Below are 16,977 nucleotides of genomic sequence, written 5' to 3'. Positions count from 1 at the left end.
GTACAAAATTGGAGGTAGGGAGGCAAAGATTCTAGCCAGAGGATCAGCAATTGCTCGTGGGAAGGATGACATTTAAACTAGGCCTTGAGGCAGGGCTGCCTCTGACATTTGTGGACCCAGGACAAGGGCACAAATGGAGACTCCTGACCCATACCCATCCCTTTTCTCTTCCCACCTCAAGCTGTCCTGCTCTGTGAGGGGCCTGGTATATAACGAGGACTCCCAGCCCACATGGACCTAAGGAAAAGGCCTGTGTAGGTTCTGACAATGGACTCAAGGCCATTTGAGCAGAAATGCTGGGGTTCTGGATACAGAGTGTGATCTAAATTCAGGGGTCCCTGCTACCCTGAGTGTGGTCTAGAATGTGGGAAATGGGCAGGTAAATGGTGGGCACAGGAGGGGGGCCAGAGCAGGGCAGGGCCATCTAAAGCACAGAACCCAAGGCAGGGGCCTGGGTCACCCGGGTACAAGAGTGGGAGATGCTGGGTAGGAGTTACACATGCAGGAGTGGAGGGGAGGGCAGTCCATGTTATTGCTGGTTTTATAATTTTTGAAATGGGGAAACCACTTGGTACAGCATTCCATTAGCAGTGATTCTTCAGCGCGCTGTGCTGTCTTCCCTCCTGGTCCCACAGTGCGGAGAGTTTAGGGGCGAGGTCTTGCAGGGGAACGGGTTGAAGTAGGAATTTACATAATCCGATTATTGGGGGATTAGGCTTGGGCAGCTAAACGCCTCTGTGTGCTTGAGCTAAGACCCTTACTATTCATGGCTCTCACCGCCCCCTGGAGAGACTGCACCTGCAGGAGGGAGGTGGGGACAGGGTCCTGGGGAGGGACTAGGGGGCTGGGGAGAGAACGAGGTCGTTAGGAGGGCTCGGGCTTTGTTAGCCTCTCTGATTCTGCTGGCTTAATTGATCTGTCTGGATTAGCCTGTGATGCTGGATCTCTAGTCCTGTGTGCTGGGGATGTCAGCTTCAGGAAAGAACAAACTGAGGTTTTCAGAAGGGATTCCGGTTAGCCCAGGTGATTGTGGGCTAAGGTCATTTTGGCTGAAGGTCAAGCATCAGCTCTATCCAGTCTTAAAACTCTCTTCTTCCCTGTTCATCTTAACTCCTTCCCAGTTCCTAATTCTGCACTATCCAGGCCCCAACGCATCCATCTTTTTCTCCACTTATCCAGTTATACATCCAGCTCTCCTTCCATCCATTTACTGTTAAGCTTCCATCAGTTTATTCATCACATGAATTAGCTGGTTCTTGACAGTAATAGAAATTACTAGTCAATCCCAGATAGGTTTTCTTCCTTCAAGTGTGCTACCTTTCAAGTTAACTTTGGTACTTTGACATAGAAAACTTTGACATTTTCACATTCATTAATAAAGTGTTATATACAGTTATTCAAAGTTCTCAAAAATATCTCAGTATTTACTTTATCACCTTTCTCATTCCTTATATTAGATGTTTATGACTTCTCTCTTCTTTATTAGCTTTGCAGAGCTTGTCCATTTTTCTTTTAAAAAACTACCTCTGTCATTCATCATTTTTCTCATTTTCTAATGTATTAATTTATACTATCTCTTTTAAATTTTTTTGGACTTCCTAGGTTCCATCTTCTTTTAAGAATGGGTGTAACTGGTTTATAACACTATATAAGCTTCATGTGTACAATAATACATTTTAACTTCAGTTCAGTTCAGTCCAGTTCAGTCGCTCAGTCATGTCCGACTCTTTATGACTCCATCGACTGCAGCACGCCAGGTTTCCCTGGATACTACCAAAAGTAGAGAGTGCTCACCATCAAAAGCTGAGTTTCCCTCTGTCACAATACAGTGGCCCCTCTTTAGCCATCGTGCCCCACCCCCACCCCTTTCCCTCCTAGTAAGAACTACTCCATTTCCTACATCTAAGTTTTACTTTTTTTCATTTGCCAGTGTTTATTTCGTCCCTTCTCTACTTCGCATTCTTAGACTGTCCATTAGTTTACATTCTTTTTAATAGGAACAGCACTTCAGGCTATGAATTTTCTTCTGATGCATCTTTGGTGTCATCCTGTACTTCCACTTGACTATCTTTGCCGTTAACCTCTAACATGGGTTGTTTAAGTTTTCTTTTGGAGAGTTTTTTTTTTTTTTTTTTTTTAATTTCCTTATTGTGGTATTTTTTCTTGGTAACCACTTGCTATTAATTTCTAATTTTCTTCTAGTGTAGTCAAAGATCTATCTTGTATTGTTTTTGCTTTGGGATATTTACTGAGAGTTTCTCTTTGGTAAAACATATGATCAGCTTCCATAAATGACCCATAGGTAACAGAAAAGGAGGTATATCCTCTGTTTGAAAAATAAAATTTTTTATATACATCCATCAAATCGATCTTCTATATTCATGGGAGTTTGGGTCTATTTGATCTGTTAGAGAGAATTGTGTGAATGTCTTCCTCTACTGTTTTGTGTCTATTTCCTTCCTTTTGGTTCTTCCAGGAGTGTTTGCTTTAGATTTTTATACCCTGAGATACAAGGCATTTCACACATAAAGACTCATGGAAGTTTTAATGACTTAAGAGGACTGTGCCCTTTGTCAACATAAAATGATCTTCTTTGCCTTGCTTCTTGTCATGAATTCCATTTTCCATTTTCTTTTATGATACTACAACTCCTGTTTTTAAATTTGCATTTTCCAAATAAACTGTTCTTTTACAATTAAACTTGTCAGTATGAGGGTGTTACTTTTGGTCATAGGTTTTATCTTTCTGTGACATTTTATTTGGGGAATTTAAGTTCCTTTGAGTCCTTTGGTTTCTTAAAGAAGCCCCCATCTCCATTTTGGATTCTTTAAAACAAGTCTCATTCCAGTTTATTTGCTTTCAATGAATGAACATAAGACAGTGATGACTCATTCTCCAAATGGTTGCCTCCAGCCTGCCCCACTCTCCATCAGAAGTCACATAACTTGTTTCTGTGAAGTGAATGCTTCTAAGGCCAAGGAAGGAGTTTCTTTAATGACTGTTTAAGGAAATGAGAACATTCTGGTCGCTGTATGGAGGGGGCCAAATGATGTGGGGAGACTAGGAGGCTGTGATAGGGATACAGCCAAGAGAGGGTGATGGCTTGACAAAGGGGGTGGCATCAAGCACCAACTCCAGGCCACACACTGAACTCTCTATCCCTTATGTAGCACTAAGTACTAGGTGTCATGCTAGGCATTTCACCCAGTTTTCTCATTCTTTATGAAAAATTAAATATTTTCATTATAAAGTTACATTAACAACAAGTTGCTATCCTAGACAAAACAAAATATTGTGAAAATGAAAGTCGCTCAGTCGTGTCTCTCTGCGACCCCATGAACTGTAGCCCATCAGGCTCCTTTGTCCAAGGAATTCTCCAGGCAAGAATACTGGAGTGGGTTGCCATTTCCTTCTTCAGGGGATCTTCCCAACGCAGGGATTGAACCTGGGTCTCCTGCATTACAGGCAGACTCTTTACCATCTGAACCACCAACAAAATATTGCTTCCACACAATTTAGCTCCCAAATAAATTTAGTATTTCCCTAAATACTAAAATGTATGCCCAAAGAAGCAAGTCTTCACATGCAGCTGACTGTATCACTAGCAGTACTTATACAAACATCTTTCCAGAGCCAGCAGAGGCTATAAATTCTCCTGGACGTTAATGTCACTCCATTCACAGAACCCACAGGGCAACCGACTGATGAGCACCCCTCTTCTGAGACCCCTCCTCTGACATCCCCCAAATAGAAAAATAACAGAACAAGAAGCTAGGTCCTCTCTGATGAATGTGGGTGATGTGGGAAACCAGGGCACATGGAAGGGAGAAATACACTGACATGGCCCATTGGGAGGGGTGGGAGCTTTGGTCTTCTCTCCCAGGAAAAGAGAGATTTGGCTTTTCATCATCATTTTGGGACTTCCCTGAGGTTATCCCCTAGTCATGACAGAAAGTGAAGATGCTAGAATCTTTAGACCAGAGTCCCTAAGGTTCACAGGTTTCGTAGCCCTGGGCGTATTATAGATAGGAACAACAAAGGGGAAAAAATGGTACCGATTCAGAAGGAAACAAACCTGCTGAATCAGGTTTTCCCCCTGTAGCACACAGTGACTTTCCTGGACAAAGGAGGAGAAATAACATTACTCTGTAAACAAAATTACCCTTACTTGGAAGCTTGCCACAGCCTGTTACCAAGCATCCTGCATCTAAGAAGCAGCAGAAGATAGTCCTCAACTGGATCACGCGTGAGGAGCCATGTTTGAATAAAGAAGGTAGGGGTGGGGAGATTGTGATTCCACAATCCGGAATCAGATTTGCAAAGGCTCCCTGCACTGTTGTTTTAACACTGTTCAACTGTCTCATTGATGCCCTTTCTTCCTGTCTCCCCTCTTTTCTATCTGCTAACCCAGTGCCTTGCCTGGGATGAGCACAATGATGAGGTTACTGGTTCGGATTTAAGTAGAGGAATTTGTTAACTGGTTTAAAGGCTCACTGCTGCAAGGTATCATTCTCAATTAAATTGGCCACTTGCTTAAGAAATCAAAAGTTGGTCAAATTGGAAAAAAATACTCTTCTTAGCCTGTTTCCTATGAAATGGGAGTGATAAATATTCACTGATATGCAGTAGACTAAGTGGGAAAAATTACTGAGGAATACCAAGTAGAAAGCAGTCTGGCATAGAAGCTGAGAGGCCCTTCATCAGGCTTAGGAGGCAGACTGGTATTTGGATTCCTGCTCCAACACCAGCTGTCATGCTGGGCAGGTCACTTAACTCCTCCCAGTCTCAATTTTCTCAGCTGTAAACTGGGAATAATATCAACTTCAGGGGTTATTGCAAGATTCAGTGTACTAATGTACGTAAAGTTAATGCTTGGGAATAAATGTTAAAGCATAGCGGATCAATAAACAATCATTTTATTACCAGAAAGCTCTACCCAAAAAGTAGACACGTGCCTCTAATTCCCCCTAATCAAACGGCACTTTTTTCTTTCATTTGCTCAACCCATTATCCTGGCTGTCACCTCTCTCCTTCCAGTTGCTTTGGATCTTGTGTTACTTACTAAAGAGGCATTTATTTCCTTCCACTAACTGAAGCCAACGTTGCAGGGCTGGATGGATGAGGAAGATGTCAGAGGCGGGGAAGGAAAAACTTCTCTTGACCAGCAGGCTCTCTCTTACAGTTAATTTTCACTCTCCAGCTCCCTAGACCCAAGAGCCCTTGGTAACCTCCCCCCGCCTGCCCTAACATTTCACCACCAAGACACCTGGTGTTGAGGCTGGGTGGGTATTTCACTTCTGTCCAGAGCAAATGTTGACAGTTGCAGCAGAAACCAGGGCACACAACGGCCTCAAGTGAGTGGGCTTTTCTTCCCTTAGATACCAATTAGGGGGATGCACACACAGCCCTGAGTGTGCCCAGCTGCTGACACTCTCAAGACCAGGCTGGCTTGGCCTCAACTCTGTAGGCCTGGAGCTCTGAGTGCTTCTATTTCCAGCCAATAAACCTGAGGGGAGTGGGAAAGTAAGGGCAGTGAGGGTGGGCAAAACCAGGTACTGGAGAAAAGAAAAGGGTGGGAATGCGACTCCCTTTTTTCTCTTTATACTCTCTGGTCTTTGTAAGAGACATGATTCATGAATGGGTCCCCTAGATGAGGATTTAGATGCTCTGTGGGTAGCAGATAAGAGTGCAGCCTTCTTGCAGAGAGTAAATTCATTGAATACTCCTCATAAAGTCAATAATGTCAGGCTTATCAGCTGTTCTCATTCCCCACTCAGCCCCTGGGGAACCAGGACTTGAAATAAAGGCCACAGCTCCAAAGACTGGAGAGGGGAGGTGCAGCACTGGCCTGGGGAGGGGCCTCTGCCCTCCTGCGCTGAATTTTAGGCAGGTGGGGGAAATCTGCCAGGCCTGAACTGCCCAGAGTCCTCAGCTTCCCAGACTGGCAAATCCCACACCAAACCCATACACTGAGGGAAAGAAGGAGGAACCTCTGGTCCCCTCAGATCCAGCAGATGTTTCTGGGAGGCTCCCTGGGGCTTCTTAGGAAGAGCAATGTCAGTTGTTAGCATAAGCTGTGCTCCCAGGACAAGTAGAACACCTCCTCTTTACCCACTGGAGACCAGAGTCTCCAAGGGGAACAGAAACTAGGCCGATGAGGATCAGGTTAAGATCCAGAATTGAACATCTTGACTGCGTCCTTCTCCTTTCCTGGCTTCAGTCCCCAGCTCCCACAGCTAGGCCTTATAGTGTTCCCACAGGGAGAGTCCATCCTGTCCTGGTAAGTAGCAGGTATAGAAATGGCTCCAGCCTCTTCCCTACATCTGTCACATTGCCGGCACTGTGGTACCCAGGCCTAACGCTGACTTCCCCTGAGCCAAGGATCTCACTACCAAGGCTCCTGCCTCAATTCATCTAACTGAGCCTTGGCTTTCAAATGCCTGTTCTAACTCCTGGAACCCCCTGGATAAGACCCTACCCTGGTCCCAGCATGCTTCTCTGAGACCTGTACCACTGATCTTGAAACCAACTTCCCAGAGCAACAGCAACTGCCCCTCAGCCTTGAGATCTTCCTGCCCCTGGACTCCTTGTGTCTTTGCCTGGCACTAGATGGAAATTCCTAGGAGTGACTTTACCTGAGCCCCCGGAGTGGCTTATCCTTACCTGGCAAGGTATCTGTGCTCTGTCCCTGCAACTGAGAGATCCCAGGGTTCTGGGAATGAGTTTCTGTGAAACTCAATTTTCCCATATCTCTACTCTGGCCTTAAAAGAACTTCATGAATATTTAGTGAGTCAGTGAATGAACCATGGTCCTAGCACAGAGGCTCTGAGTACTAATCTAGCCAGAAGACTTTATTGAAGGCATCATGCTCTGATTCAAATAACCTTTTCCCATTTTCTCTCATCTAAACTTTACAGCTTACTCCTTGGAAGGAAAGTTATGACCAAACTAGACAGCATATTAAAAAGCAGAGACATTACTTTGTCAACAAAGGTCCATCTAGTCAAGGCTATGGTTTTTCCAGTGGTCATGTATGGATGTGAGAGTTGGATTATAAAGAAAGCTGAGTGCCAAAGAATTGATGCTTTTAAACTGTGGTGTTGGAGAAGACCCTTGAGAGTCCCTTAGACTGCAAGGAGATCCAACCAGTCCATCCTAAAGGAGATCAGTCCTGGGTGTTTATTGGAAGGACTGATGTTGAAGCTGAAACTCCAATACTTTGAGCACCTGATGTGAAGAACTGACTCATTTGAAAAGATCCTGATGCTGGGAAAGATTGAAGGCAGGAGGAGAAGGGGACGACAGAGGATGAGATGGTTGAATGTTATCACCGACTCAGTGGACATGAGTTTGTGTAAACTCCAGGAGTTGGTGATGGACAGGGAGGCCTGGCGAGCTACGGTTCATGGGGTCGCAAAGAGTCAGACACGACTGAGCGACTGAACTGATACTGATTCTGAAACTTTACAGCAGGGTATTTAATGTCCCCATGATCTTGCCCACTTTTCTAGCTGTATTTTTTTTAAAACTATCTATCCATATATAGACAGATGTTCTTTTTCACTGTCCCATAAAGCCCATTCTATGACTGTACTGATTCCTTTTCTTCAAGAATGCTTTCTTCATTTATTCACATTTTGTTCATTAAGTCTTAAGATCCAGCTGAACCTCACTGTCCCTCTCCCTGCCCTCCTTCCTGGAACATTTTCTAACCTAAGGCCAACCTCCTACAAAGTGTGGGACCTCTTGTTCCCTTACCTAAGCCTGGTCTTTGAAACTCAGTTCTATGAAGTGTTATGTTTTAATTCTACCTTCTTGTACATGTGCCTTTGAGGCCATGGTCACTTCTTAACACCAGCCTTCAGGATAGGGTCCTCTTACAAGGAAGGTTATGAAATACCTAATCTTATAGAACAATTATTGCTTGGGATTATCAGAAAAATACAAGTTCAGAGGATTAATGTCAAAGGTCAAAATAAAAGCAAGTAAAGATAATAATATTAAGAGCTATCATTTATTGAGCATCTACTGTGTACTAAGTGTATACCAGATTTCCTGTCATTCTTATGAAAACTTACAGGCTGGTATTAATTTTAGTCCTACTAGTTAAAAAAAAAAATTGGAACTCAGAAGTTAAATAACCAGCCTGAGGTCACAAAGCTGGGAAATAACATCCCTGGATTTGAGTCCAGACCTCTACAACTCCAAAGCTCTTGACCCATCAAGTCCTAAGGATCTGCATGGTCCAATATGCTGGCTATGAGCTATAAGATGCTATTTAATTTGATTAAAATCAAAATAACATTCAGTTCCTCATTTATACTTACCACAATTCAAGTGCTCAATAGTCACACATGCTAGGGGCTACTGTCTTGGACAGTACAGACAGAGGTCATTTCTAGCATCACAGAAGGCTCTATTTGACAGTACTGCTATAGTCTCTGTTCTCCCACTAGGATATAGAGGAAACCTGGCTCTGAGCAAATTATGACTGGATGATATGAGGAGAGGACTTAGTTTCTTAAAAACTAAGTCTTTCCCTTTGTGAGCTTGCCATTTGGTTTTTCTGCTAAGCAGGCTCTGGCTGGATTAAACAGCTGCACAGTTTAAGCTCTAAAACAAACTTGTACACACTCCAACTATGAGACTATCATTCTTCTAAGACCTGAAAGGCATCTGGTGGTAATACATTTTCAGAAAATTAGTCAGTCACCTTTCCCACAATATTCTCTAGAAAATATTCTCCAAAGTAATAAGATTAACTAGAAAAATTGAATTTAGATGTTTTAAATGAAAAAAAAGGTGATAAATATAAAATTAATTTAAGTTACAAAGACCGAAGAACAAGGATATCAGCTGATAATGGGCTTTTGCTGATAAATCTTCTTGGGGAAAAGTAAACTATAAAGGACACAAAAGAATAATGAGAAAATAAAATTTAAAGAGAGTTAAACTTACAGAGTAAAACAATAAAGAATTGAAGAAAGGAGGGATTAATAACTCCAAAAGGAAAAATCTGTCCTCCAAAAACTGATCAAGATTATTTCTTTTGATTTTATTATGAAATGTTATATATTATAAATATTTGTAAAATATATAAGGATACTAATAAAATATAATCAAATAAACAGTGCATAGAATACATTCAAAGAGAAAACTATAAAACAGACAACTAAAGTATATGGTGTTTTCACTATAAAATTTTAGCCATCCTAACAGCTGTGCTGTGATAGTTCATGGTAGTTGTAATTTGCATTTCCCTGATGGTTAACAATGTTGAACATTTTTTAATTTATTAATTATCAATTCTGTAGTCCTCTACTTCTCTATTATTAATGACAACTTTAACTCCTTCTAGAAAATGTTTTTACACTTAATACCCTTGCTTAGCAGTTTATATAGAGTTTTGGTATTTGTTACATGCGGGACTAGTCAGGGAAGCATTCTAGGAACAGTGGAAGATGTCAAGTTAGATTAGAAATAAGAGGGGTAGGGAAATCCCTGGTGATTCAGTGGTTAGGACTTGGCGCTTTCACTGCTGGGGCCTGGGTTCAATCCCTGGTGGAGGAACTGAGATCTTGTGAGTCATGTAACACGGCTAAAAACAAAAAATGAAGTAGTCTGTCAAGGCAGGCATTTTCACAAAATTTTTAGAAAACAATATATTAAGGAAGAGGAATATGCTGAAATTCAGCAGATTTTATATTTTTGTGTTCAAAAGAAAAAAAATAAAAGCCCAAAATACAAAGTATGATGAGGCAGAGCTGACACCAGCTGAACACCTGGAAGCTCTGACTACAGAGTCACTCCCCATACCAGTGACAACACAGAAAACGGTCTCTAATTATCAGCTGGACAAGACCCGGTTTATTAATATTTATTGCAGGAAGATCACATGGTGTACTGATGGGAGAAATTATGAAGAAAATGGTAATTTCTCTCTCTTCCCCCTTGTTTTACTGAGATACAAACTGACGTCTAGCATTATATAAGGGGTACAGCAGAATCATTTGATATATGTACATACTGTGAAATGATTACTAGCAAGTTTAGTTAATATCTATTATCTCACATAGTAAGACATTTTTGTTTTCCTGTGAAGAGAAATTTTAAGATCTATTCCCTAACAACTTTCAAGTATACAATACAGTATTGCTAACTATAGTTATCATGCTATACATTACATTCTCAGAACTTATCTTATGCCTGTAAGTTTGAACCTTTTGACCACCTTTACCCAATTACCCCATCCTATACCACTTGCTCCTGGCAACCACCAATCCGTTCTGAGCTTGTTTCTTCTTAGATTCTACATATACAATCATACAATATGTCTTTCTGTCTTTTATTTCCCTTAATATAATTCCCTCAAGGTCCATCTATGTTGTCACAATGGCAGGATTTCCTCTTTCTTGTGGCTGTATAATATTCCATTCTATAAGCATACCACTTCTTCTTACCCATTCATTTGTCAATTGGCATTTAGGTTATCTCCATACCTTGGCTATTATAAAGTGGCAGTGAACAGCGGGTACAGATATTCCTTCAGAAGAGTAATGTCATGTCCTTTGTACACAAACAGAAGTGGAATCATTGGATCATATGGTTCTATTTTTAATTTTTTTGAGGAAACTCCATACTGTTTTCCAGAGTGGCTGTATCAATTTACAGTCCCACTAACAGTATACAAAATTTTCCTTTCACCTGCACTTGTTAGCTCTTCTCTTCTTTGATAACACCCAGTCTAACAAGTGGAAGGTGATATCCCACTGTGGCTCTGATTTGCATTTTCCTGACAATTAATGATGGTGAGCAATTTTTCATGTGTCTGCTGGCCATTAAAATATCTTCTTTGTAAAAATGTTTCAGTTCCTTTGCCCACTTTAAAAATTGGATTTTGTTTTGTTATTGAGTTGTATGAATTCCTTATATATTTTGTATATTAACCCCTTATTATACATATATTTGCAAATATTTATTTCCAGCTCATAGGTTGCCTTTCATTTTGTTGTTTGCTGCACAGAAGCTTTTTAATTTGATGTTGTCTCTCTTGTTTATATTTGCTTTTGTTGACTATACTTTTGATGTTATATCACTGACAAGATCAATGTCAAGGATTTTTCCCTTTGTGTTCTAATAATTTTATGGTTTTAGGTCTCATATTGAAGTTTTCAATCCATGTTAATTTTTGTGACTGGCATGGTATAGGGTCTACTTTCATTCTTTTGCATGTGACCATCCAAATTTTCTCATCCCCATTTATTGAAGAGACTATTTTCTCTATCAATTATTTTTGGCTCCCTTCTGAAATGTTACTTGTATATGCATGTGTTTATTTCTATTTCATTGGTCTATATGTCTTTTTAATGCCAGTACCATACTGTTTTGATTACCACAGCATGGTAATTAGTTTGAAATCAGGACGGGTGATACTTCCAGCTTTGTTCTTCTTTCTCAGGATTACTTTGGCTATTGCTTTCGGCTATTTCGCTGATGATGCTGAACATCTTTTTAATATGCTCTATATACCTTCTCTGGTGAAATATCTGTTTGTGCCTCTTGCTCATTTTCTAATTGGATTTTTTTTTTTAAACTGTTGAGTGTTCGGTTCTTTAATACATTCTAGATACTAGTCTTCTATCACCTATGTCGTCTGCAAATATTTCCTCTTAGACTATATCGTGACTTCTCATCCTCATCTTCTAAGCTTCTACAGAGCACTGTGTGGCCTGTGGGATCTTAGTTCCCTAACCAGGGATTGAGCCCAGGCCCTCAGCAGTAAACATGTGGAGTCCTAACCACTGGACTACCAGGGAATTCCCTGAGTTCATTTTTATACAGTTGTTCAAAAGGTTATCCTTCCTTTATTGAATAGATTTTACACTTTGTCAAAAGTCAGTTGAACATTTTTTAAATTGAAGGATAATTGCTTTACAGAATTTTGTTGTTTCCTGCCAAACCTCAACATGAATCAGCCATATCCCCTCCCTTTTGAACCTCCCTCCCCATCCCACCCCTCTAGGTTGGTATAGAGCCCCTGTTCGAGTTTCCTGAGCCATACAGCAAATTCCCATTGACTATCTATTTTACATATGCTAATGTAAGTTCCCATGTTACTCTTTCCTAACATCTCACCCTCTCCTCCCCTCTCCCCAGGTCCATAAGCCTATTCTCTATGTCTGTTTCTCCATTGCTGCCCTATAAATAAATTCTTCAGTACCATTTTTCTAAATTCTGTATATGTGCATTAGAATACGATATTTATCTGACTAACTTCACTCTGTATAATAGGTTCTAGGTTCATCCACTGTATCAGAACTGACTCAAATGTGTTCCTTTTATGGCTGAGTAATATTCCATTGTGTCTATGTATTAAAACTTCTTTATCCATTCATCTGTTGATGGACATCTAGGTTGCTTCCATGTTCTAGTTATTGTAAATAGTGTTGCAATGAACAACGGGATACATGTGGCTTTTTTAGTTTTCCTCAGGGTATATGCTTAGGAGTGGGATTGCTGGGTCATATGATAGTTTAATTCCTAGTTGTTTTTTTTTAAGGAATCTCCATACTGTCTTCCATAGTGGCTGTATCAATTTACATTCCCACCAACAGTGCAAGAGGATTCCCTTTTCTCCACACCCTCTCCAGCATTTATTGTTTGTAGACTTTTTTTTTTTTACTTTTTTCTTCTTTTATTTATAAAGAACATGATTCCTCCCCCCAACACAGACATACACACTCACACATTCCAAGGAGGAGCTTATAAAAACAACAACAGAACCAGGGCACTCAGGACCTTATTTAACACCAGTCCGTTTGCCCGACTGGGGGACGACTGGGAATGTTTCCTCAGATGTGACCTCTCACACCTCAAAGAAAGGAGACCTTGACCTGAGGGGCCCACCTACCCACCCGCCAGGCAAAAGTGACACCCTGTCTTCTGCATCATCAAACTGTCCCGTTTCAAAGACCATCTTGGAATAATGGGGTATCAGTGGAGGCGGATGGTGCCAACTGGGGTCATAGATCATGTCTCCTTGCGGGGCACTGCACACCCAGGGTCTGACCTCTTGAGAAAGGCAACCTTGGATGTCGTCAGCATCATATGGATTCCCCTTATCTGCTTTCAACTCCAGGTCCCAATCCTCGTGAAAAAGATCACCAGCCTGTTCCTTGGGTAGACAGCCGGACATCCCTTCTGACAGCTCCCGGGGACTCGGTTCCCCATCAGAATCCTCGTCATCTTCAGCAAAGCCTTCCTCTTCACAATGGGTGCCCTCACCATGGGCAGGACTATCGTGAGGGATGCTCTGTGCTCCATTGGCTAGTCGATCTGTGGTGTTCTCAGTCGCTCTCTCCTGATTGGAGTGGTCAGTTGGGGCAAAGGCAGCCCCCGGGCTCGGGGGCGCCTCCCGCCCGCTCGGCAGCTGCAGACCCCGCATCTGCTCCGCGGCTCTCAGCGCCTAGGCCCCGGCGGTCGGAGAGTCCATGCCTGTCTGCCCGCGGCTTGGCGCCCAAGACTCCGCTAGGCCACCTGATGCGCCGGCCTGGCTGCCAGCCCGAGGATGTATGTAGACTTTTTGATGATGGCCATTCTGATCAGTGTGAGGTGATATCTCATTGTGGTTTTGATTTGCATTTCTCTAATAATGAGTGATGTTGAGCATCTTTTCATGTATTTGTCAGCCATCTGTAGGTCTTCTTTGGAGAAATGTCTGTTTAAGTCTTTTTTCCACTTTTTGATTGGGTTGTTTGTTTTTCTGGCATTGAGTTGTATGAGCTGCTTATATATTTTGGAAATTAATCCTTTGTCAGTTGTTTCATTTGCTATTATTTCCTTCCATTCTGAGGGTTGTCTTTTCACCTTGCTTATAGTTTCCTTTGCTGTGCAAAAGCTTTTAAGTTTACTCAGGTCCCACTTGTTTACCTTTTGTTTTTCTTTCAGTTACTCGAGGAGGTGGGTCATAGATGATCTTGCTTTGATTTATGTCATCTAGTGTTCTGCCTATGTTTTCCTCTAACAGTTTTATAGTTTCTGGTCTTACATTTAGGTGTTTAATCCATTTTGAGTTTATCTTTGTATATGGTGTTAGGAAGTGTTGTAATTTCATTCTTTCACATGTAGTTGTCCAGTTTTCCCAGCACCATTTATTGACAAGACTGTCTTTACCCCATTGTACACTCTTACCTTCTGTGTCAAAAATAAGGTACCCATAGGTGTATGGGTTTATTTCTTGGCTTTCTATCTTGCTCCATTGGTCTATATTTGTTTTTGTGCCAGTACCATACTGTCTTTATGAATGTACCTTTGTAGTATAATCTGAACTCAGAAAGGCTGACCGCTCCAGCTCCATTCCTCTTTCTCAAGACTGCTTTGGCTATTCGGGGTCTTCTGTGTTTCCATATGAATTGTGAAATTTTTTGTTCTAGTTCTGTGAAAAATGCCATTGGTAATTTGATAGAGATTGCATTGAATCTGTAGATTGCATTTGGCAGTATAGTCATTGTCACAATATTGATTCTTCCTACCCAGGAACATGGAATATCTCTCCATCTGTTTATGTCTTTGATTTCTTTCATTAGTGTCTTATAATTTTCTGTGTACAGTTCTTTTGTCTCCTTAGGTAAGCTTATTCCTAGATACTTAATTCTTTTTGTTGCAGTGGTGAATGGGATTGATTCCTTAATTTCTCTGATTTTTCATTGTTAGTATACAGAAATGCAAGTGATTTCTGTGTATTGATTTTATATCTTGCAACTTTGCTAATTCACTGATGTTAGCTCTAGTAATTTTCTGATTCTATCTTTAGGATTTTCTATGTATAGTATCATGTCATCTGCAAACAGTGAGAGCTTTTTACTTCTGCTTTTCTGATGTGGATTCCTTTTCTTTTTCTTCTCTGATTGCTGTAACGAGGACTTCCAGAACTCTGTTGAATAATAGTGGTGAAAGTGTACACCCTTGTCTTGTTCCTGATCTTAGGGGGAATGCTTTCAGTTTTTCACCAATGAGAATAATGTTTGCTGTAGGCTTATCATATATGGCCTTTACTATGTTGAGGAAGGTTCCTTCTGTGCCCATTTTTTGAAGAGTTTTAATCATAAATGGGTGCTGAATTTTGTCAAAGGCCTTTTCTGCATCTATTGAGATGATCATAGGGTTTTTATCTTTCAACTTGTTAATATGGTATATCACATTGATTGATTTGCATATGTTGAAGAATCCTTGCATTCCTGGAATAAACCCAACTTGATCATGGTGTATGAACTTTTTGATGTGTTGCTGAATTCTGTTTGCTAAAATTTTGTTGAGGATTTTGGCATCTATGCTCATCAGTGATGTTGGCCTGTAATTTTCTTTTTTGTGTTGTCTTTGTCTGGTTTTGGTATCAGGGTGATGGTGGCCTCGTAGAATAAGTTTGGAAGTGTTCCTTCCTCTGCAATTTTTTGTAAAGAGTTTTAGCTCTTCGCTAAATGTTTGACAGAATTCTCTTGTGAAGCCATCTGGTCCTGGGCTTTTGTTTTTTGTGAGATTTTTTATCACAACTTCAATTTCAGTGTTTGTAATTGCGTTCTTCATAATTTCTATTTCTTCCTGGTTCAGTCTTGGAAGACTGAACTTTTCTAAGAATCTGTCCATTTTATTTCAGGTTATCCATTTTATTGCCATATAGTTGTTCATAATAGTCTCTTATAATCCTTTATATTTCTGCATTGTCTGTTGTAACCTCTCCTTTTTCATTTCTAGTTTTGTTGATTTGATTCTTCTTCTTTTCTTGATGAGTCTGGCTAAATATTTGTCAATTTTATCTTCTCAAAGAAACAGCTTTTAGTTTTATTAATCTTTAGTATTGTTTCTTTCATTTCTTTTTCATTTATTTCTGCTCAGATCTTTATGATTTCTTTCCTTCTACTAATTTTGGGGTTTTTTTTGTTCTTCTTTTTCCAGTCATTCTAGGTGTAAAGTTAGGCTGTCTAGTCAATGTTTTGCTTGTTTCTTGAGGTAGGATTGTATTGCTATAAACTTCCCTCTTCGGACTGTTTTTGTTGCATCCCATAGGTTTTGAGTTGTCATGCTTTCATTGTCATTTGTTTCTAGAAATTTTTTGATTTCCCTTTTTGTTTCTTCAGTAACCTGTTGGTTATTTAGAAATATGTTGTTTAATCTCCATGTGTTTTGTGTTTCTTACAGCTTTTTTTCTTGTAATTGATATCTAGTCTCAGAGTGTTGTGGTCAGAGAAGATGCTTGATACGATTTCAATTTTCTTAAATTTACTGAGGTTTGATTTGTGACCCAAGATGTGGTCTATCCTGGAGAATGTTCCATGTGCACTTAAGAAGAAGATGTATTCTTCTGCATTTGGATGGAATGTCCTGAAGATATCAATGAGATCCATCTCATCTAATGTATCATTTAAGACTTGTGTTTCCTTATTAATTTTGTTTTGATGATCTGTCCATTGGTGTGAATGGGGTGTTAAAGTCTCCTACTATTATTGTGTTACTGTCAATTTCTCCTTTTATGTCTATTAGTGTTTGTCTTATGTATTGAGGTGCTCCTATGTTGGGTGCATAGATATTTACAATTGTTATGTCTTCCTCTTGGATTGATTCCCTTGATCATTATGTAGTGTTCTTCCTTATCTCTTGTAATCTTTATTTTAAGGTCTGTTTTGTCTGATATGAGGATTTCTACTCCAGCATTCTTTTGCTCCCCATTTGCATGGAATATATTTTTCCATCCTCTCACTTTCAGTCTATGTGTCTTGAGGTCTGAAGTGGGTTTCTTGTAGACAGCATATATATGGGTCTTGTTTTTGTAACCATTCGGCCAGTCTGTCTTTTGGTTGGAGCATTTAGTCCATTTACATTTAAAGTAATTATTGCTATATATGTTCCTATTGTCATTTTCTTAATTGTTTGGGGTTGATTTTGTAGATCCTTTTTCTTCTCTTGTATTTCTTGACTATTTA

General features: G+C 40.3%; 2 protein-coding genes across 5 annotated transcripts in view; both read right to left on the bottom strand.

The window, feature by feature from the left end:
- The window catches only part of FKTN (fukutin), a 184,537-nt gene that overhangs the window by 100,439 nt on the left and 67,121 nt on the right, over nt 1-16,977 (bottom strand). The window lies entirely within an intron of this gene.
- LOC136176751 (coordinator of PRMT5 and differentiation stimulator-like) lies at nt 12,670-13,528 on the bottom strand. Its single transcript, XM_065947305.1, has one exon. The coding sequence runs from the start codon at nt 13,443-13,445 to the stop codon at nt 12,867-12,869; it is 579 nt and encodes a 192-aa protein (XP_065803377.1). The 5' UTR covers nt 13,446-13,528; the 3' UTR covers nt 12,670-12,866.

Source organism: Muntiacus reevesi, chromosome 10 (assembly GCF_963930625.1).
Source record: "Muntiacus reevesi chromosome 10, mMunRee1.1, whole genome shotgun sequence".
NCBI classification, from domain to species: domain Eukaryota; kingdom Metazoa; phylum Chordata; class Mammalia; order Artiodactyla; family Cervidae; genus Muntiacus; species Muntiacus reevesi.
This window is presented reverse-complemented; position numbering and strand designations above follow the sequence as displayed.

Coding starts and splice junctions, on each gene's coding strand:
- LOC136176751 (XM_065947305.1), bottom strand. CDS start 13,445: ATGCGGGGTCTGCAGCTGCCGAGCGGGCGGGAGGCGCCCCCGAGCCCG.